The following is a 23,074-nucleotide window of genomic DNA, read 5'->3' as shown; positions in this document are numbered from 1 at the left end:
AGAGTTTACCGATGAAAGAGGTGTTTAATATATTTTTGTTTTAATAAAAACAAAGTTGTATATAAGATGGGAAATCTAAAAGGGGATAACAAGATATAATGTATTGAAAAAGCAGTTTACAGATGAAAGAGGCGTTAATTTTTAATATTTAAAGAAGATAACATGAGAGACTTAATGTATTGGATTTTTTTTTAAAACAGATGGTTAATGCTACGGTCACAAAGGTTCGTACGAACGATAATTTCGTACGAATCTCCCTGTTTTTCCTTTGTCTTCCCGAATTTCCATTTTCTGAAAATCGTTCGTACAGCGTTTGTAGCAGTTCGTAATGGCATTTGTGACCGAGGCTTATTATATATTTTTTTTAATATAATCTTCATGACATCATGGAAATGAGAATGAAGTTTGCCTAGCTTACCCTGTTGTTTCCCAGAAGACACAAGTCGCATTGCCTGGCTCATACTGTGAAAGCTCATCGGGTAGAAGGTGGGACTTGAGAGAGAAATGCAAGGGGGGCAAATGAACGTCAAAGGATGCATGTGTGCTCATACTTATAATAATAATAATAAAATGATGGTAATGATAATGATAATAATAATAATACTAATAATAACAATAAAGATCATGATAAAATAATAACAATAATGATAATAATAAAAATAATGATGATCATAATGATGATAATAATAATTACAATGATAATGATATGAATGAAAATGATAATGATGATGATAATAACAATGATAATGAATTTAATAAAACTAATAATAATGATGTTAATGATAATAACAATATTAATAAATATCATAATGATAATGATAATAATAATAATTATGAGATAATGTAGGTTTTCCCGCCCAACTTCGTAAACTTAGCATCCGAATTAAAGTTACGTTCATTCAAGTTCGTGCGAAATTGAATGACTATGTAGATCAACATTCAAAAAGCTAATTGCATCATTCAATGGCATGCGATTTCATACTCTTGCCACGGAGACGTGCAAAACGAGCATTCAATTTAGAAAAGCGTGCAAAGAGCATTCAAATTCGCGCCGGACAAACGGTGGTATGTCTTCGTGCATTCAATTTCGAGTTTAGACATACATAATTATTTGATATTTGTGCATTTTTTTTCATTTGATGTTAATTTGTCACTTAATATACTCCTGTTTGAATAATTTTATGCAAAGTTTATTTGGAGGAATGACATGCGTATTCGATTTCGTCATTACAGCTTTAATTCGAATGTGCATGTTTAGAAAATTCGGTGACTCGAAACGAAATTGAATGCAACAAGTTTAAAAATGAAACAGGGGAGCAACGAGTGGAGAAAATTTGCTCGAACATGAATGCACGTTCATGATATTGATTGCTGATCTTACGACATTGGCCGGGAAAACCTATAATAATGATAATAATAATAACAATGTTAATGATAATGAACATGAAAACGATGATAATTATAATAACAATAATGATAATAATAATGATGATAATTATGATAATAACGATATCTCTTGTTCACACAGGGTGGCCCCATCAGTATCAATAAGGGAGTTTACAGATAGCACATGGTACAATTGACCCCAAATATCCACAGATCTTTTACACATGGAGAAGTTCCACTTTGAGCAACTTAGAATAATAACTGCCAAAGTCCTAGATGTGCTTCATGAATACCTTTTGTTTGACCTCTTGAAAAGAATAATTCCACCTGCGTATAATAGAATGAACCGTTGGTGCATAAATGAATAATGTCACATAACTTTCATGAGCGCATATCCAGTATTCATCTCTGTGGGTTTTACCATTTTGGTACAAATGACCTTTATCTGTCCATGCGCAGATTGTATCTGTAAACTCCCTTACAAGCGAGTTCGTAATTAGGATTTGCGCATGGGCAGATAAAGGTCATTCGTACCCAAATTGTAAAACCATTGAGACGAATACTCGGATCGTGCTCATGAAAGCTATGTAATCAGTAGTCATTTATGCACCAACAGTACATGTATCTGATACACAGGTGGAAGTATTCTTCTCAAGAGGCAAACTAAAGGTATTCATGAAGCACCTCAGTCACTTTGGCTGTGATTATTCTAAAATGCACAGGTGGGAAGTATCCATCCTGTCTAAGATCTGTTTACGAACTCGTTTATACTGTTCTCCCATCATATTATTACCCAACTTTATCATTTCATCACTTATCACATACTGCTCTAAAAAGACCAGGGTCGAATATTACCCGTATCGGGTACATTTTAAGCCACTTTAAATAAAGAAAGAAAGAGGGAGTTCACTTACAATATCATTATAGAGTTGGAATTCAACCGGGACTGATGTAACGTTATCATTAACTGTGACTGTGATTGAGACTACGGATCCTGCTGGCCGATGGGATGTATCAGTCGTTTGGTTGTCATGACTACATGCAGAAAAGAAATATGGAGGACTTGGAATCAGGATGATGAAGTGTGATAGATAAAAAAAACATTGTATATTTCATGTTTTCAATGTTACATTTTCACTGTATTATGACGATATAAATGACATTTCTAAAACTTCTGCAAGGGGAGGGGGGGGGGGGGGGGGGTGCTTCAGCTCCCAAAGCCCCCCCCCCCCTACCCCAACCCTGTACATGCTAGTTTTAACCGAAAGCAGGTTTGAATATGGGTGAGACGGTATAACAATGCATTTTTTCTTTCACCAGGAGTGGGGTCGGGGTTGATGTGGGTGTAAATTAATAATTAACCACTTACTTGACTATGAAGTGCCCCCGTTTATAAACTACCACTGATACAGCTACGGAGTCCTCCTCTGAAAGGAAAGTAAAACAAGAAAAAAAAATCATATTTCCAGATAAAACATGAATTTCAATCATTTCTATAAGACAAACGAAGTCAGACCCAAATATCCATTTCGAATATCTTATTTTAATGGTGCAATGCAATGACGAACAGTTTTCGCGTGTTACTATAGTTAGAACTTACAACACTAAAACACTTTACAGGTTTAGTTGCGACGAACTTTGGCATGAACGCATCGAAGCGGACCTATTAAAGCATCTGAACGTGGAAGCGACCTGATATATGCATGCAGATTTCGACTGGAATGAAACGTTATTCATACATGTACTTTTGCATAAATGTATGTAGGTTTATTGCAAGTAGGATCACATTTTTAAAAATTATAATTTTTCATTTTTCAAGAAGATTATTCAATTCAAGGTTTATTTCTAAAACAATATAGAATATAATGATGCCAATGCTGCAGCTAAAAAGCTGAAATGTATGTGTCTACAAGTTACAACTCTCGAGGATACATTTTAAATAGAAGAAAAAAATTATATTCACAAAACATATCTATATAATCGTACAATGAAACCATGAAAGTTAAAATATTAAGTTTATTTCTTTGTGAAACCAATAGTAATATAGTAATATGAAGTTATTTTTTCACCTGAAAGATGGAGATCGCTGACGACATCGGGAGGGATGATGACAACCTGAATGGCCTCCGACTCCTCATCAACGTCGTTATCATCGTCGTCTTCGATGAGCTGTATATATCCAGTGAAATTACTGCCCTGCTGAACAGATGCGTACATGTCTATAATGCCGAGAGAAAGATTGTAGGAAGTGAGAAGGAGAGAGACAGACAGAGAGTGGGTATAGAGACATAGGGAGAGAGAGAGAGAGAGAGAGAAATAGAGGGAGAGGGAGAGAGAGAGAAAAAGAGAGAGGGAGAGAGAGAGAGAGAGAGAGAAAGGGGGATGTGAAGATAAAGAAAGAAAAAGGATGATTGACAAGGGCATGAACAATACGACGTGAAGGCAAAAGAAGAAGAGGGAAAATACGTTAACAAGCGTTGAGTGAAATACTGGTGCCAAATTGATCAAATTCAACTACGGCAGATAATATTTTGACATAGGAGAGATTTATTACTTTTTATTAAAAATCGAATAAATTGACAGGTTCGTTTCTTGGCTTAGGTATTTTAAATGACCTTGATTATACGAGCTTTACAGGGTAGGTGATACAAATTATTTTCTTAATTGTTAAAACGTCGCAAAAACATATTTTTCATTATACATAAAATTGAAATAATATCAAATATCTACCAACGCCAAAAACAGAAACAAATAAAACAATAATACAAATACAGATAATACAGAAAATACAAATGAAACAGATAATACAAATAAAACAGATAAATTGATCATTGAACATTAAATTGATGCATGTGCGTTTTTTTTTTTGATTTATGGATGTTGTTGAACAATTTGGAATGCTTACCGACATAATGTGTGGAGATGTTGACTGATTCCCCTATCTCCAGGTCCGAGGTGAAATCTTGTGCCAGATGACTACACGAGTCAGCAAAAACGGTCGCGGCATCCGTCTCCCCCAGAGCTAGGAGATCTACCTCAAACACATTGTTACAGACCTCGAAGAAACGCTTCACGAAATGACATAATAATAATAATATAATATTACAGCATTTGTAATGCGCCATCGATCTAGCATCTACTTCTATGCCAACTCTTTCTTATGGTAATCGCTCTTTTTGCAAAGCTTCTGCTGAACTTTGGAACAGCCTACCTTTAAATGTCAAAAACTGTCAATCTGTTAACCTATTCAAAACTAATCTTAAGACAAATTTATTCAAAATTGCGTTCAATGATTAATTAACTCTGTTCACTTTGTATTCCATAATGTATTGTAATTTGTAGGTTTATTTGTACTTTTTAGTTTTGTTTAATATGTAATTGTATATCACTCTATTTTGTGTGTTATAGCGCTTAGAGACTTCGGTGGTAAGCACTTTATAAGTAATGTTTATTATTATTATTATAGTAAACTATTCTGAGGCGCAGAGGGATATAATTAGAATGAGTTACATAGAGTAATGAGAACGGGGAAGATGAAAAAATATGCATACATGTACATTCAACATATAACTCACTAAAATATTATATATGACTTTAGATTCTTATTAAATGTTTCTAAGTATTCTAGTGTTGTATCCTCAGTGAAAGGGCATTCTAAAGAGATGGCACTGCAGACACGACATGACCAGAGCCATCTATACACAGAGTTTGGCCAACTTGGTTTCATTGGGTCACAGCATGGCGCATATTCTTCTGTTTTGAGCTTGCCCAACAAAACAGTAGTCGTCATATTGTGTCCAACTTAAACCGAGTTGGCCAAACTCTCCTAATCAATGGCACTGGACATGACACAAAATATAAGTAAATCTGATTGATTTTGGAATTCGTGTTTATTTTCCTCGTCATAGATTGGATTTAAAATATTTTCAACAAGTGAAAATACCATGACATGCAGGGAAGGTACGCATTTGAATTTACCAGACCACGCATGTCCAGAAATTCTTTTGGAAACGTTTGCTTGGATTTTTTTTTTTTTTAAAGTTGACCATGCACTGCACACAGTGTTGAGTGCATGGGGTAACGGGCACAGAACTGTAAAATACGCATAAGGTTTGCAATTGATTTATCAGACCACGCATATCCAGAAAGTAAGAATTGGTGATGTTTCTACGCAGTTTTTAGCAGTTTAGACCAGACCCAAATTAAATCAATTTGATTTGTTTTTCTTTCTTTCTTTATTCGTCCCTTCAATGTGATTACAGTGAAACAAAGTTCGGTTTAACTACAGAAAGAGTAGTCAGTAATATTGTTTAACAAAATAGTGAAAACAAAGCTAGATAGATAAAGAAAGAGAGAGAAAGAGGGAGAGAGAGGGGCATATATTCACACCTTAGCATACTCCAGCCTGTTCTCCTCGTTCAGATCGTCTGGTATCTCATCATTAGCAGCGAGCCAGTGTTTTAACCCCACTACGAAGGCATGTGATGAGAAGAACGAGGTGTCTTGAGTCAGATTCACCACATGTGAGACATTCGCTAAGACTTTAGGTGGTTCTGGTACCCCCGGGGTGACTGTACTCACAGGAGACACGTTAGACTCGGACGCTGGGATGCTCTGAGTCGGGATCTACGGACGCACAAAATATATCGTAAGTTATACAGTAGGCTTGCAGGTGCACCATGTGTGTGTGAGAGAGAGAGAGAGAGAGAGGGTTGAGGAGTCCTGAAAAGGACTCTGACTCGGTAATCTTTCTTAGGGGTGCGTAGTCCTGAAAAGGACTGTTTGTTATCTTTCTTAGCTTATAGTTCTAATGAGAACCATAGCGCTTGGAGAGGATGAGTGGCTCGACGTTTCGAACAGGTTGACTATCCGTCGTCAGGAGTAATATCTAATATCTTAAGTTGTGCATGCTTACCAAACCGGACGATAATCATACCATTTCACAACGTTGGTGACCTCAATGAATTGACGATGTTTTACTTTTTTGATATCAACATCTTTATTTGTTACTATCATGATTGTTATCATTATCCTCGGAGAAGACTTAAAGCCGTCGGTCCTCTGGTTGCCTTACTAACAAGCATTTATGCTTCTTTAGCAGTCAGGTAAAATAACCACCACAATCGACCAATTAAAATTATTATCATTATCATTATGATTTTACTAGTATTCAGTCATAATGAATATCGGCTTTCGACTCTATAAGTTGTCATAAATAGCGTTTTCAAAGCCTAGCCCTGCCAACAAAGGGCACATATCCCCTTTCGAGCAACAACCTTTCTCTTCTAAATAAATGAACGAAATGCCCTATTAGGTGGTGCTGTGGTGTCGTAAGAATTGCACGAAATAACAAGAGATTCTATATGCAATGCCAAGTCGTCTGTTAAATATATCACTACACGGAGTCGACAATTTATGACTTTAAATCCTCTTATTTCCTGTACATCGTCATACTTTACCCAGTTGAAATGCATATCTTGAATGTGGCCTGAGCATACTAGGTATGTTGATTTGGTACATTATGAATGTTGATCTTTGCAAACTACCCGAATATATATGTTCCATGCACAATTTTTAGGGAAAAAACAAAGTTGTTGTCTAATTCAGTTTTAAAATCGGTTCGAAAATTGACAAGTTTGATGTCATGGATCATCACTACGAAAATGACTATTTCATTGGAAACCAGGGGGCACCATGAAATTAACATTATCCCCATTTTATATTCATTGCAGATTGGAATATTATAAAGTTGATTAATATCCTACCTGTTGGGTTTTACATTGACCACTGCAGAGTGTACTACCTGAAAATATAATCATAGTAAGCTTGGTGATGAATTCATGAGAATATGAAATGAACATGTCAATATGAGTACAGTTACATTATATCCAAATTCGCACTCAGTCAACATTCAGTAAATTACACTTATACTTTTTAGTAAACAGAGGTTTGTGTGTAGAATTGGCTCCAATAGGTTTTAAGTCTATATTATCCTAGATTGCTCCGGGTTGGTCACACAGGAGGAGAGAAAAATAGTTATTCAAACTTTCACTATCAACTTAGAAACTCCAAATTAGAAACTTAGAAACCCAATTCTACCACAAACACACATAAATTACTCCTTGCCTACATAATTTTTTTTTCTTCTTTTGGATCGTTTCCAATGACTTTTTTCAAACTGTAGATAATGTTAAGAATGTCGATTATTTAGACGCACTAAAAACAAAAAAAATACCACAGCGTTTACAAAATCTTGGAATTTGAAGAAAACACACACAATACATGGACTCATAAAATACGTGCATCACACGAGAAAATGCATTACAGTGAAAATAATATTTCTTTTTGTGCTTCCACAAAAATAGTCACAAGAATATTGACACCACATGCAGATATATATATCAAATTTTCTTTCGAACATACACTCGATGCTACTATTAGTCAGATACAAGTTCAAAAACACTGCGCAGGTAAATACGCCAAAAACGGTGTCTAACCATATTAGGTTCATGGTCTAACGAACGCTCGATGAATATAGAGCCACCAACGTTCAATCCGAGGCAGTGTGTACAAAAAAGTATAAGTGGCACTTAACTCTAACGCTACCATGCTACGTTAAGTGTTAAAGTTCGCTGATCCATCGGAAATATTTTGCAAAACTACTGTTGACATAGGCCTGTATATTGAAAAAGAATGGGGGTCAATTATCTTCAAAATCCTTGAATGATTCGTCATATAATATAACTTTCAAATGACGAAATATTATACATATATCCACAGCATTATTTAAAAACAAACATCATCAACAGGTCAACAATACAATGCTTTCCCATGCCTTCTGTCATACTGCCTCGCCGTGAACGATAAGGGCTTAATATTCATTGTGCGTTATACGCCTTTTTCGGCGTATTTTCCTGTGCTCGCTTTTTCGAAGTGGGTCTAACTGACTATTATTGAAATGCTTCATGTATATGACAAAAAAATAGTTTTAAGGAAATGAAAATCGATAAAAGCATTCATCAATACCACTGACCATGCACAAAAATAATAATTCAAGCATTCAATGCGTGCATAAATATCTATTGCCGCATTTAAAGGCACAAAACATCACAATACTCTGATAGTGTTAATAATATAGTAGCAGTAATACTAGATGTGCTAAAAGGTTAGCTCTTATAATAATAGCAGCATGAGCAGTACGAGATGAATATTAGTGTGATTGCAGATTGCTAGTTTTGCTGTAGTAGCCGTGTAACTCATTAGTATACATTTATGGTCTGATATAGCTATTGTCTTGCTGATGCTGATGTTGAATGTTCTTGTTATTATATGAACGAGAAACTACTGCAATAATCCGCATTCATTTATCTATTGACACGATCGAAATTATTTTCGGAATCAACCTCAGGCTAATTTTATGGGTTTTTTTTGTTGTCACCTACTGAAATGTGTGAACATGGCAATGGGGTATTGTAATCCGGACATGATTTGTATGGGATGTACAATGGGGTATTGTAATCCGGACATGATTTGTATGGGATGTACAATGGGGTATTGTAATCCGGACATGATTTGTATGGGATGTACAATGGAGTTTTGACCAAGCCTTGGGGTTGATTTCGCGCAATATACATTGTGAAAAGGTTGGGCAATATTTTTCAACACTTTGCCCAACTTTGTGCCAATAGTCAACCCAACCATCTATTGGGTAATATTTTGCCCAGTTGTATTGGTAAACGTAAGTACCCTACTTCACACATGCATAATTGTTTCGTACTTTGACCAAAATTCGGGGAAAGATATGACCCTTCAACTGCCCGACTACAGTAGCCCACTTGTTGGGAAAATCTTGACCAGCTGTTGGGCGAAATACGAAACAATTATGCAAGTATTGTCCAATAGATGGTTGGTGCGACTATTGGCATAACGTTGGGCAAAGTGTTGGGAAATATTGCCCAACCTTTTCACAGTGTAGTTGTGATCGACATTAATGCAATATTGTATGACATAAGTATGGTTAGTTGAATGGTAGTGAGACACCGGAGATGAGGTGGCGGGCACCAACAACCCTGAACATGGTAGCGTTAAAGAAAAAAGGAGGAAATAAACAAAAACACCTAAAAACAACCAACAAAACAAACAAACAAACAAGACGGAACAAAGGGGCAAAACCAACAGGTGTGGATATGAGGAATAGCGAGAAGAAAAAATGTATTGCATCTGAAATTCAGTTGAATTAAGACACGCCAAAATGTCACCCATGTTGTGAATATTGTGAAGCCATGTTAACTAAAAGTCTGGCGGTTGAAAGCCAATGAAAAGAATACATCCTATAATGTCGTAATATACCGTTACTCCCTCTGAAGGTACCGTCACGTTCTATCGTAGTTGGAAGTTCTTTTGTCGCCACTAGACTCAATGGCGACTCGGTAGTTGGTGACGATGTTCCATCAAAGCTTATATTGTCAAACATAGGCTTTGGATCATCGTCATCATTCATGTCACCACGATCATAGTCCTTATCATCACAGTCTCTCTTCCTTCTTGGCCTCCTTTCATCCATGTTTCGCAATTGAACGTCTTGGCCCAGATTCAGAGGACAAATACATAAATGCATGATTGTGGAGCGGCATGAGTCTAACAGACATGAGCGCTATAGAATAATCCACTGTAACTATTACTATCATCTTTTAATTATTTTTACTAGGTATATTTAGACAAATATTCACAAATGGGAGTAACGACAAAAGTAAGAGATACTCTGTCACTATAGCCAATGCCGATTCTTATCGGACAGTTTGTTGGTCTAATTTTGTTCTATGCCGCTGTCCGTTCATCCCATTAACCACTCCCTCTCCCACTCCATCTACGTCTCCCACTCCCACTCCAACTCCCATTCACACTTCCTCTCCCTCTCCCACACCCTCCCCCACTCCCTCTCCCATCCCCTCTTACACTCCCTCTCCCACACCCTCTCCCTCTCCCACTCCCTCTCCCTCTCCTGCTCCTTCGCCCACACCCTCTCCGAACCCTTTTACACTCCCTCTCACACTTCCTCTCCCTCTCCCACTCCCTCTCCCTCTCCAACTCCCACACGCTCTCCCTCTCCCTCTCACAAACCCTCTCCTACTCCCTCTCCCTCTCCGACCCCTCTCACACTCACTCTCTCACAACCTCTCACACACCCTCTCTAACTCCTTCTCCCATTCCCTCTCCCATCCCCTATCACACTCCCGCTCCCACACCCTCTGCCACTCCCTCTCTCTCCCACTCCAACTCCCACACGCTCTCCCTCTCCCTCTCACACACCCTCTCCTACTCTCTCTCCCTCTCCGACCCCTCTCACACTCCCTCTCCCACTCCAACTCCCACACGCTCTCCCTCTCCCTCTCACACTCCCTCTCTCACAACCTCTCACACATCCTCTCCCACTCCTTCTCCCATACCCTCTCCCATCCCCTATCACACTCCCGCTCCCAAACCCACCCCCACTCCCTCTCTCTCCCACTCCAACTCCCACACGCTCTCCCTCTCCCTCTCCCACTCCTTCTCCCACACCCTCTCCGACCCCTCTCACACTCCCTCTCTCAAAACCTCTCCCACTCCAACTCCCACACGCTTTTCCTCTCCCTCTCACACACCCTCTCCTACTCCCTCTCCCTCTCCGACCCCTCTCACACTCACTCTCTCACAACCTCTCACACACCCTCTCTAATTCCTTCTCCCATACCCTCTCCTATCCCCTATCACACTCCCGCTTCCACACCCTCTGCCACTCCCTCTCTCTCCCACTCCAACTCCCACACGCTCTCCCTCTCCCTCTCACACACCCTCTCCTACTCTCTCTCCCTCTCCGACCCCTCTCACACTCCCTCTCCCACTCCAACTCCCACACGCTCTCCCTCTCCCTCTCACACACCCTCTCCTACTCTCTCTCCCTCTCCGACCCCTCTCACACTCCCTCTCCCACTCCAACTCCCACACGCTCTCCCTCTCACACTCCCTCTCTCACAACCTCTCACACATCCTCTCCCACTCCTTCTCCCATACCCTCTCCCATCCCCTATCACACTCCCGCTCCCAAACCCACCCCCACTCCCTCTCTCTCCCACTCCAACTCCCACACGCTCTCCCTCTCCCTCTCCCACTCCTTCTCCCACACCCTCTCCGACCCCTCTCACACTCCCTCTCTCAAAACCTCTCCCACTCCAACTCCCACACGCTTTTCCTCTCCCTCTCACACACCCTCTCCTACTCCCTCTCCCTCTCCGACCCCTCTCACACTCACTCTCTCACAACCTCTCACACACCCTCTCTAATTCCTTCTCCCATACCCTCTCCTATCCCCTATCACACTCCCGCTTCCACACCCTCTGCCACTCCCTCTCTCTCCCACTCCAACTCCCACACGCTCTCCCTCTCCCTCTCACACACCCTCTCCTACTCTCTCTCCCTCTCCGACCCCTCTCACACTCCCTCTCCCACTCCAACTCCCACACGCTCTCCCTCTCCCTCTCACACACCCTCTCCTACTCTCTCTCCCTCTCCGACCCCTCTCACACTCCCTCTCCCACTCCAACTCCCACACTCTCTCCCTCTCCCTCTCACACTCCCTCTCTCACAACCTCTCACACATCCTCTCCCACTCCTTCTCCCATACCCTCTCCCATCCCCTATCACACTCCCGCTCCCAAACCCACCCCCACTCCCTCTCTCTCCCACTCCAACTCCCACACGCTCTCCCTCTCCCTCTCCCACTCCTTCTCCCACACCCTCTCCGACCCCTCTCACACTCCCTCTCTCAAAACCTCTCCCACTCCAACTCCCACACGCTTTTCCTCTCCCTCTCACACACCCTCTCCTACTCCCTCTCCCTCTCCGACCCCTCTCACACTCACTCTCTCACAACCTCTCACACACCCTCTCTAATTCCTTCTCCCATACCCTCTCCTATCCCCTATCACACTCCCGCTTCCACACCCTCTGCCACTCCCTCTCTCTCCCACTCCAACACCCACACGCTCTCCCTCTCCCTCTCACACACCCTCTCCCATTCCCTTTCCCACTCCCCTCCCACTTCCTCTCCCTCTCCCACTCCTTCTCCCACACCCTCTCCGACCCCTCTCACACTACCACTCCCCCTCCCACTCCTTCTCCCACACCCTCTCCGACCCCTATCACACTCCCTCTCCCTTGTCCACTTCCTCTGTCACAAATGCGCTTTTGCTTTTCTATCTCTCGCTATTTCTCTCTTCGTCGTGCTCATGTCGTTCAATTTACTGTCACAATTTCAAAAAATTATATATATATATATATATATGTGTTTATGTGTGTGTGAATGTAGGCCTATGAGCTTGTATTCAAGCAATGTAACTACCACTAACATAATGTATCTAAATTGAAAAATGTTATGCATATTTGAAAGATGCTAATACACGATATTCTATCACAAATGTTAGGTTGGGAAGTAAGTCAACTAAAAGCATCAAACTCAATAACCGCAGTGCTCGCGATTTCTGACTTAAACTACCTTGCACATGGAACCAAATTGGTCACATGAAGGTGCCGCACCATGGAACCAACTCTCATTGTGGGATAGATAAGCCCAGTCAAACTAAAGAACCCTACATTTGTGATAATTTCTAACAGCTAGTAATATATATTTTTTTAAATCCCAGAGTATGTTCTTTCTGCAATAACCAAACAATAATAATAATATGTTTGTTTATAAAGCGCTTAATACGTCGGAAATGTCCGAGTTTCTAAGCGCTTTAGATTATTACCCCGGTTATCGGATTCTGGCTTGCCTGCACACAATGTATGCACATTCTCCACTCCCTGGGAAGCATTCCAAACAAGAGATACTAGGCTCAAATTACTAAGCATACCACATTGGCTTTCGCATCCTACCGGGTACCCGTTTAAAACCTGGGTGGGGAGTGGCAAAAGTAGATAATAAAGATAATAATAATAAATAACTCGAACCGCGGACCTTGTGATCGACAGTCCCGCGACGTATTCATTCGACCACAACACCTTTACACACATACACACAAAAAAAGTTTCAGCTTTGATTTAATTTTGTGTTAATTTATTTGAAAGTACGTGTGTTATGTTGTATAAGTTGGTCAAATAGATATTTTGTTCTTGTTTATATCGTAGTGTATAAAACAAAAACAAAAAACAGATAAGTAATTTTTTTTGTCAATTTAGTCATTTTCTTCTGTATTTGTAACCTATTATATGAAAAGGGCCTCTCAGGAAAACCGTTTTAATACTGAGAGAGTTACCCTGTTCAAATAAAACAAAACAATTAATTAATTGATGAATTAAAAAACTCCATACAAGGCCTAGAGTGCTGTGACCTGCGAGACTAGGGTTATCATGTGCATCATTTATGTTTTAATTAGCTGAGTGTCGTGCAATGTTAGTAAAAATGAATATAGTGATCATGTTATTAGTTATTATTTCATGTTTTAGCAGTCATGTTTGTCAACTAGATGGAGAATAAATACATACTTTGTGTAGTTGAAGTAGTAGACAGAGAAACTTGTGATGGCGGACGAGCAGGAAATGTCGGAACCAACGTTGTGCGACCACTATACGGAGCTCTCTTTTTCCGACCTAAGATCCGACGCTGACTAACAAGATATTCGAGCACCCTAGATTTGCCTGTTAACGCCATTTAGGAACGGTTATTGCCATTATTTGGAATGAAAGTACATGTAAAAGACACATATTCAAAGATTGTTGTAAAAAATAAATAATGCAAAACAAAATTAGCAAAGATCTGCCCATTACAACCAAGTAACTCACAACTAGTTTAGAATCAACTAGAACGGCTTTTAGATGCATGTTATTAGCGGCATCTAGAAGTCTGTTAAACGATACGTGTAAAGATTGGGGATGAAAACAAGTTGAAAGGATTTAGAATTGAACAATTACATTTAAAGAATTAACTACAGACCGAAACATTCATATCGACAATTTGACGTTTAGAACGAAACAGCAATAACAAGCTCGGTAACATGCTAAGAAAAAAGAAGATACCTTTAGGACTGAGTGCACAACAATTCAAATCTGTACATTGATTTTCATGCGGCTTGCCCATAATAAAGATCTACAATAGTGAACGAGCATTACGACAATTTGAATTCCCATTTAAAGAAATGCGAGAGTCCGCGAAGAGATGTCTAACTTACCTGAGTTACCCGTAACGTTTGTAATTGGCTCTGCCGTGGTCGTGTCTGTGAATGAAACAGGGGGAAATGGTATATTTGGTCATGGATTAAAAATTTCGTACAAACTATGATTCTAATTTATTTTACTTAAATTTAATATAGTTACAATATAGGAAATGATTTAAAACGAATAACAAATATTTCTGTGTTTTATTTACTTTCTGTGATTGTGTATCCAGCTATAATAGACTGAGAAAATGGGTTCTAGTCATTGATACTTCGCTAATATTTACATACACTAATGTAACCTTCAATATCATAATTGTAATTACACTCATGTATTGAATAGATACGTATCATTGATATTCATAGCAATTCATTGGTAATAGAACATAACATTGGACATCAAATATTGACAAATTGTAAAGCACGTAGCGAAAGGAGATAGCGGAAGATGACAAAATTGAACAAAATTAAGCACACGAAACAAAAAACACAAATTAACAGACAAAACTTGATATGACGATATTTAATACACAAACATAAACAAAATTGTTGCTGTTTAGAAATAATACCCACAAGATGATTCTTGACAACAATAACAGCATCTGCCGACGGCATATGCATTACTGAATACATAAACATGTCTACGACGGTACCAATAACAACAAAATACAGAAGTCAAAAGGATATGATTTCAAAACACATGTTCTCATGAAATCTAAATTTCCTACTGTGTTACAAATCTCCTTGCTATATAAGGGAATGCAAACCGTTATAAGTTATACAACAATGTGGAAAGGTTCAAGGTATGCATATTTATTTTATTATATTTAGTGTGGACACCCCATGTCGAGTTTAGGAAAATAGAAAATAAACGTTTTACATAGGGGACGCCTTGCTGTATACGGTTACCGATCCATTTCACTAAATATTATCACGATTGATTACAATTAAAAATATGTTGATGTAAATTGTAGGGGAACAAATAAGTTCAACTTTCTCCCATATAGAATACTACATAAAACATGGGGGATGAACTTCAAGTGAATCATATTTGATACGTACAGAGTAAATGAATAATTATTTCTTTAAATTTAAAAAAAAAAAAAAAAAAACCATAAACATTTAAACCAATTTCTTCCAAGACCCGTATGTGATTAAGATAAGTTAAGTTACCCCTAGAGGTTACTAAGAAAGTTACTCTGGAAAGTTTGAAAGCTGTCCTTATAAATACATACTTCTTCTACCCTCTTTAACACAATGAACATGGACATTATGAAGAGACACACAGGTCAAAGTTCAAAACGAGCTTCATTACACTACAAACTATGAGCGATCGCGCGCATCATTGTACATAATCAGTATCTCTATATATGGGATTATGAAATATTTTAAGGCGATAATTTGTATCTCTCTTTTATATTTTCATCACTTACCGTTAATGAGTCTCTATGCAGTTAGTGTGAATCTTAAAAAGAAATATTCATTCAAAGCGTTTGGAACAATTTAAAGTACAGTACAGAAACAGATATACACTGTAGATCGATTGACAAGTTAATCACTGAATTTTGAAACAGAGAAACAGAGAAATTTGTGACTCCCTGTAAAACAAGTAGACAGAGAGGAGGCATTTGAAATACTCGGTTGCGTGTGATAGTTGACGTCATGACTGTTGATAATGAAGTTAGTAGTATATATGGTTGGCGACAGATTAGAGTGGCAAGCAAATCTGTGGTCATGGTATATGCTAACTCACCGGTTGTCTGCTGCAGAGTTGTTTGTTGTGAGGAATTAACCTCTGCAGTTTCTGTGAAGAATGTCGATGGCGAGGTCATTAGATCGAGAGTGGTAAGCATTGTTGTTGTAGGTACCGTAGTTGTTTGACCTGTGGCTGGTGAGTGGGTTATATCGAGAGTGGTAGGCACTGTTGTTGTAGGTACCGTAGTTGTTTGAGCTGCGGTTGTTGGTTGGGTTTCAGACGTTAGATCGGTAGTGGTAAGCATTTTTGTTGTACGTACCGTAGTTGTTTGACCTGTGGCTGGTGAGTGGGTTATATCGAGAGTGGTAAGCACTGTTGTTGTAGGTACCGTAGTTGTTTGATCTGCGGTTGTTGGTTGGGTTTCAGACGTTAGATCGGTAGTGGTAGGCATTGTTGTTGTAGGTACCGTAGTTGTTTGAGCTGTGGTTGATGATTGGGTTTCAGACGTTAGATCGGTAGTGGTAGGCATTGTTGTTGAAGGTACCGTAGTTTTTTGAGCTGTGGTTGTTGAGTGGGGTTCCGACGTTAGATCGGGAGTGGTTGGCATTGTTGTTGTACGTACCGTAGTTGCTTGAGCTATGGTTGTTGATTGAGTTTCAGAAGTTAGATCGGTAGTGGTAGGCATTGGTGTTGTAGGTACCGTAGTTGTTTGAGCTGTGGTTGATGAGTGGGTTTCAGACGTTAGATCGGGAGTAGTAGGCGTTGTTGTTGAAAGTACCGTAGTTGCTTGAGCTGTGGTTGTTGATTGTGTTTCAGAAGTTAGATCGGTAGTGGTAGGCATTGGTGTTGTACGTACCATAGTTGCTTGAGCTGTGGTTGTTGATCGGGTTTCAGACGTTAGATCGGTAGTGGTAGGCATTGGTGTTGTAGATAACGTTGTTGTTTGAGCTGTGGTTGTTGATTGGGTTTCAGACGTTAGAACGGGAGTGGTAGGCATTGTTGTTGTAGGTACCGTAGTTGTTTGAGCTGTGGTTGTTGAGTGGGGTTCAGATGTGGGAGCAAAACTGATAGGCATTGTTGTTGTCGACTCTGCAGTTGTCTGTGCTGAAGTGGTACCAAGTGTTTTTAAGTATGTTGTTGACGATGGTACATACGTTTGGGAAATAGTTGTGGTAATATATTCTGTTGTTCCAGTAGTTGTTATCATGTGAGTGGTTACAGAAACAGCAGTCTGCTGTGGACTGGTTGTTGTAGGACTACTTGTCGTTGCAACTGCTATATAGAAAATGTAAAAGTGTATCGTTTGTTTCCAACACAACCAATTAATCTATAGCTAACACCAATTACATGTACCGGACAACATCACATTATCATTTGCTGTTGATGTCACAGGTTTAATTTTTCTTCTAAGGAGTTCAAGAAAGCTTCTAAGACATTAAAATATATCTCAGGCTAGTGACGTCAAAAGCAGTTTAGACATCCGACATTCGGTTACATTACCCAACAAAAGCAAGTACACCCCTAATCAAATGTTAAATATTTTAACTAGGTACAACTTTGGATAAAAATCGCAACCTTTTACGCAATGATATACAGATGGCATTCTATGATACACTTATAGATACAACGTATTCACTTCATTAACAAACATGTAGCGTACTCAGGGATGGGAGGGGGTGGTTAGTCCTGTGAGTCCCCATAATACCTCAGTAATTTCGTCAAACCGACATTTCCTTGGCTGTTAGGGGTAATGTATTCATTTTTGTTTGGTCTGCTGTCAGTCTGATGTTAGTTACTTTTCAAAGGCGTAACTGGGGCACTAAATAAAAACTGACTTCTTATCGACCAAATTTAAAGCTTATCTGCCATAGTTTACAGGAGGGAAAAGAAAAAGAGGATCATGGGGGACCAATGGTCACCGATTAGGCATTGTTTGTTATATAGAGGGCGCAAGTAGCTACAAGTATGGCAGTGGGCCTTTAAAACGAATCCAATAGAAAGATTGATAAACTCACTCCCTGGTCTGGAGCATATTGCTCCGTATGAGTTAGTGCACTTAGCGGCTTTCCATTGTCCTGCGTTCCTGTAGTAAGCACAGTCTTTACCTGCCAGAAAAAAGGAAGACAAATTAATTGTCAAGGGGGTGTTTCACAAAGATCCTAAGTTGAACTTATCTTTAAGTTGTACTTAACAATTATGGAAAGACGTTGCATCTATGAAAATATTTTGTTAAAGTAATTTTAAAGGGCATAAAATTGTTGATTCAATTCATTCATATTTTCTTTTATCAAGGAGATTTCATGTTCTTGTTGTGGAATTTATGAAAAGTTTAAAATACTAAATGGCTCTCCATAACTTTTAAGTACAACTTAGAATTAAGTTTGACTTAGGATTTAGTGACATACCCCCAAGCAATACTATTTTATATACACACATATGTCAGCTTGAGTGGAAAAACTAAACGTTCGTTTGAATTGAATTGAATTGAATAATAAATGTTATAGGTCCGATTCATTGCTCTATCAGTCTAACTTTATGCAGATATTTGGGAAAAACACGATCGCAACTACATTCGAAAAACCAACCGAAGGTCATTTTAATAGCGTAAGATTTTTTAATGTGCGAACGTTACAATGACATATTTCGACATAAGCGACATATAATGGGGTAATCAAATTTCCCCTGCGTTGATTTTTCGAAAGTCATCGTGTCGACAGTACGTTAACGATACAAACTGACCTTTTAACTAGATATAAGCATAGTTAATTTGTTTTACTAATTGACAAAGATACGGATCTATTGCCTATTTAACAAGAAAAAACACTTGAATTTTTAGGTAGTAATGATGTATCGTTAAAATTGTTAAAGGTTGGAAGAGTTAAAACTATACAAAAATAACAAATAACTCAGCTAGCTTATCGGCTGCCCCAAGAACTATGTATTGTACATGGCAGAATCTGCCTCCTTTCGGGTAGCCGACGAAATCACTTAAAGGGCCACTCTAACCCAACTAACATAGCCTTTCAAAACATGCATACACCTCTACTTATTAATATTCTAAATTGACCAAAAAATGATAATAACCATCCATTTTTACAGATATCACGCTTGTCCTACAACTAAGGATCTTACAACGTTATTGAAACGTACTGGGATTACCAAGTGCAAATTATTATTAAGATTATTATGATAAATGTCTTCTTTTTTCCAATTAATATCATAGTTTGCCTTTTTAAATACATTTTAATGCCTAAATCACCTCCTTTTCAACGGAGAGGCTCCTGCAGTGACATCAAATTACCCGCATAGTAATGATCAATATATTTTCTATTCTTCTTTGTTTAGCATTTGTATAATATTTTACTGTTGCATATCCTTCTGTCTCAAAGTGCATTGTATACGTTGTAAATGTTGTTGTTAGACCCAATTTCACTTTTGGGGGCAATAATAAATCAATGATTATTTTCAATTATTATACAATCAGGGGGTGTTTCATGAAGTTGTTCGTAAAGTTACGCATGACTTTACGAACGACTTGAATATGAAGTGCCAGATAAGTGTGACAATATTTCCAATAAACCTCAATTAAATTATGGCAAAAAGGATACTTTGTATTAAAAATGTTTGTTATAATAAGAATGTTAATCTACTTCTGCACAGTTCAACTTAAGTTGATGCAGTTAAAACATGATTGAGCATCCTATTTGGCTTGTCATAAAAAGTCGTTCGTAAAGTCATGCGTAACTTTACGAACGGCTTTATGAAACACCCCCAGGTAATATTTACTAACCATTGCCAGCGCCTATAACGCCGGTTGTTTCGGTGAGAGAGTAAATCCAGGTGAACGTACTAGGCATCTGAAAAAAGAAGTGATCAGAAAGTTACAAACCACAGGAATCATTAAAAATAGATTTTAAATAAGTTATCGATAATTGTCAACAAAACTCAAATCAAATATGGCATGTACATGATTTGTTTTCTTCTTCTTCTGGAATCAACTACCATTCACTGCAGTTACTGCCCCAACAGTTGCTGCTTTCCAGATGACCGCCCTCCCTGTCATCAGAGGGTTGGAACCTCCTGTAGGTTCCAGAATGCTGTAAACCATATAGCAGCATGATTTTTTTTTTTTTTTTTTTTTTTACTTGCACGTCACTATTTTACTGTATAAAGCAATTGTACACCCTTTTGTTGTCTGCACCTTCACCTGCTGTCACAACTCATCCCATCCCAGTATAGCTTGGAAAAGCTGCTTCAGGGATTACCACATCAAGTATCAAGTATCAAGTTGTTGATGTTTAGGTGCTATAAAGAAAATACGAAACCTACGCTTTCAGGACGTAGAGCGAGATATCATCATTTCTATAAATGCACTCATTTGAAATTTATCTGAAACGTTGTCAACATATCCATGTTTCTTTTAACCACTTAAAATCCAGCGACTGATACTCATACCATTAAAGCACCCATAGTATTTCAATGCATATAGAACATGTAAAACATCGGGGGGGGGATCCTTTGGTTTTCTTTCAGAAAGATCAGTTCGAAATGAAGCAATGATCCGGTTCATTAATTTATTCCAATTTCATGTATGCGTAATGCATTTACCAGAATGGTTCGCAAAGTACGTTTTGTTATTATGTTTGTCCTTTTCTGTTCTATGTATTTACATAATGTACAGAATGAATAAAAACATGCCCTCTATAAAGGTAGTCTAATACAAAGTCTCTTAAAGCATTAAATGGATGATTTTTCTCTAGGTCCTCTTAAATACAAAGTTCCAAAGTACAAAACGTAACATTTTCAAGCTCAGTCCCGACGCGACTTCGAAAATGAAATGTTTGATTTATCGGTGGCGTTGCTATAATGAGAAATTGTATGCAACATAATATAAAGTCCTCTTATTTAAAAGAAAGGAGGGTAATACCCCCACCCATCCAACGAAACGATACCAGGAGTCCTTTCTTGCTCAGCCCCCTCAAAACCTTTGGCTTATTACACCACTGATAAAAAAATACATGAGCTGTTGTAGTTTGTCGTTGGTTATTGCATTAATAGCAATCAGTCAGTTTTCACTATTATCACCAATTTTTAAAAACATATTTTCTTTAATCACATGTAATAATACAAATGACTTCTCTCTTTTATTTGGTAGATATTTTTTCCTTCTTTTTAATAATTATTATGTTTGTTTTTCTTAAATATAAATTAGTATCATGCCAGGTGTCCGAGTCCCGTCGGTTATAAATTGGTAATTGTACAAGGGTAATGAATAATTTATATTTACCTTTTTGGATCCAATCCACATTTCATGGTTCCCAGTGATAAGGTTATTGACGAATGTCTTAATGTCTTCACTTGTTAGTTCAGCTAAACCACCTGAATTACTGGTATAACTTTCACAGTGAGTCTGTGCTGCATCGAAGTTCCAGATGTTTGAAGTAAAATAGGAATAAACAATCCCTCCATATGTTCCTTCACCTTCCTGAGCTGTAATGATAAATGAAAAATAAATAGCATGATTAGTTCTTCTCTTCCCTTTTTGTTGTTCTTCTTCTTCTCTGTTTCCCTCTACTTCTTCTTCAGTTGTTCTTCCTATCCTTTTTCTTCTATTTTTCCTTCTCTTTCTTCTCGTTTCTTCTCCTTCTTCTTTGATTTCCTTTTCCTTCGTCTTCTTGTTCTTGTTCTTGTTATATTTCTTCAGTTGTTCTTTATCTTCTTCTTCTTCCTTTTCCTATTTGTTCTATTCTTTCTCTTCTCTTTCTTCTTCTTTTTTGTTTCCTTTGTTTTGGTCTTCTTTTTCTATATCTTCTCCTACTTCTTCTTTTTCCTCCCCTCCTTCTTTCACTTCATTGATTACTTCCACCTCTTGCATGTCAGCTTTCAGAGGGTTTTTCTCCGCCCCAGGATTCGAAAAGGCGACAAACTCGTGCAGGAACAATTAACTTACCGCATCCGATTTCCAAGCGACTGCATACCACCAGAAATATAGTGATCTGTGATGATTGTTGGAGAAAGAAAGAAAAAAAATAATAATTTGTGAGAGAATCTGTTGTTACTAACAGCCTTTTCACACACAGCTAAAATTACATAAACATGATTAGTTTAAAGGGCTTTAAACTGATCAGCTGTAAATACGACATCATTCACACACAGAAATTTCGGTGCGATCGTTAATCGTTTCGTGATTAACTACTGCTCTTAAAACGCGCAGTAGTGCCATTGCGCATTGAAGGTCATGTCATAGCAAACAAAGCGCACGCTTCATCCAGGTTAAACACGTTTAAACACAAATAACCGTTCACACACAAAATGTCAAGCTCTCTAGATACGAACTTCGTATCTGCAGCCTGCTTTGAGGGGCGTATGAATCGCGACTTCGTATCTATCCGAACATCATATAAACGATGTTCACACAGGGAAAATTGTCTTTAAACATGTTTAAAACTGTTGAGTTAAACACGTTTAAACTAATCATCTCTAGATACGATGAATTTTAGCTGTGTGTGAAAAGGCTGTAAGGAACTTACATTCTCTTATCATGTTAAGAATCGATCGTTTAAACATCAATGCCAGGAGAAGGACATGTCCATGGTTACCATTCAGACAAATACTAGTAGTGCTCCTTCTTAATTGAAAAGTATCGATACAATGCCGTTTCGTGACACGCACGGGTTTATTCCAGAGTGATAGAAATGGAGGATACCTAAATGTTAGCTGTAATTACGTATTTATCAAATAATGATCATTTTAATTTGTCTTGTTTATATAGAAAAATAGCATTGTCGATTCAAGATAAAGATAA

General features: G+C 38.4%; 1 protein-coding gene across 1 annotated transcript in view; it reads right to left on the bottom strand.

Annotated features, from left to right (window-relative positions):
* The window catches only part of LOC100889059 (latrophilin-like protein 1), a 32,851-nt gene extending 10,558 nt beyond the window's left edge, over nt 1–22,293 (bottom strand). Inside the window, exons 1-14 of the mRNA XM_030989082.1 lie at nt 22,220–22,293; nt 21,557–21,759; nt 20,060–20,126; nt 18,285–18,374; nt 14,589–14,633; nt 13,906–14,058; nt 9,736–9,966; nt 7,152–7,189; nt 5,776–6,012; nt 4,292–4,454; nt 3,456–3,605; nt 2,756–2,813; nt 2,301–2,421; nt 419–492 (exon numbers count right to left, since the gene is read on the bottom strand). Of these exons, the coding sequence (XP_030844942.1) occupies nt 419–492; nt 2,301–2,421; nt 2,756–2,813; nt 3,456–3,605; nt 4,292–4,454; nt 5,776–6,012; nt 7,152–7,189; nt 9,736–9,966; nt 13,906–14,058; nt 14,589–14,633; nt 18,285–18,374; nt 20,060–20,126; nt 21,557–21,577 (1,448 nt within the window). The 5' untranslated portion in view covers nt 21,578–21,759; nt 22,220–22,293. The remainder of the gene's footprint in view (nt 1–418; nt 493–2,300; nt 2,422–2,755; nt 2,814–3,455; nt 3,606–4,291; nt 4,455–5,775; nt 6,013–7,151; nt 7,190–9,735; nt 9,967–13,905; nt 14,059–14,588; nt 14,634–18,284; nt 18,375–20,059; nt 20,127–21,556; nt 21,760–22,219) is intronic.
* Nucleotides 22,294–23,074: the final 781 nt, after the last annotated feature.

The sequence above is a fragment of the Strongylocentrotus purpuratus genome, unplaced genomic scaffold (genome assembly GCF_000002235.5).
Source record: "Strongylocentrotus purpuratus isolate Spur 01 unplaced genomic scaffold, Spur_5.0 spur5_scaffold_18, whole genome shotgun sequence".
Classification (NCBI taxonomy): domain Eukaryota; kingdom Metazoa; phylum Echinodermata; class Echinoidea; order Camarodonta; family Strongylocentrotidae; genus Strongylocentrotus; species Strongylocentrotus purpuratus.
Note: the sequence above shows the minus strand (reverse complement) of the source record. Positions and strands in the feature narration are given on the sequence as shown.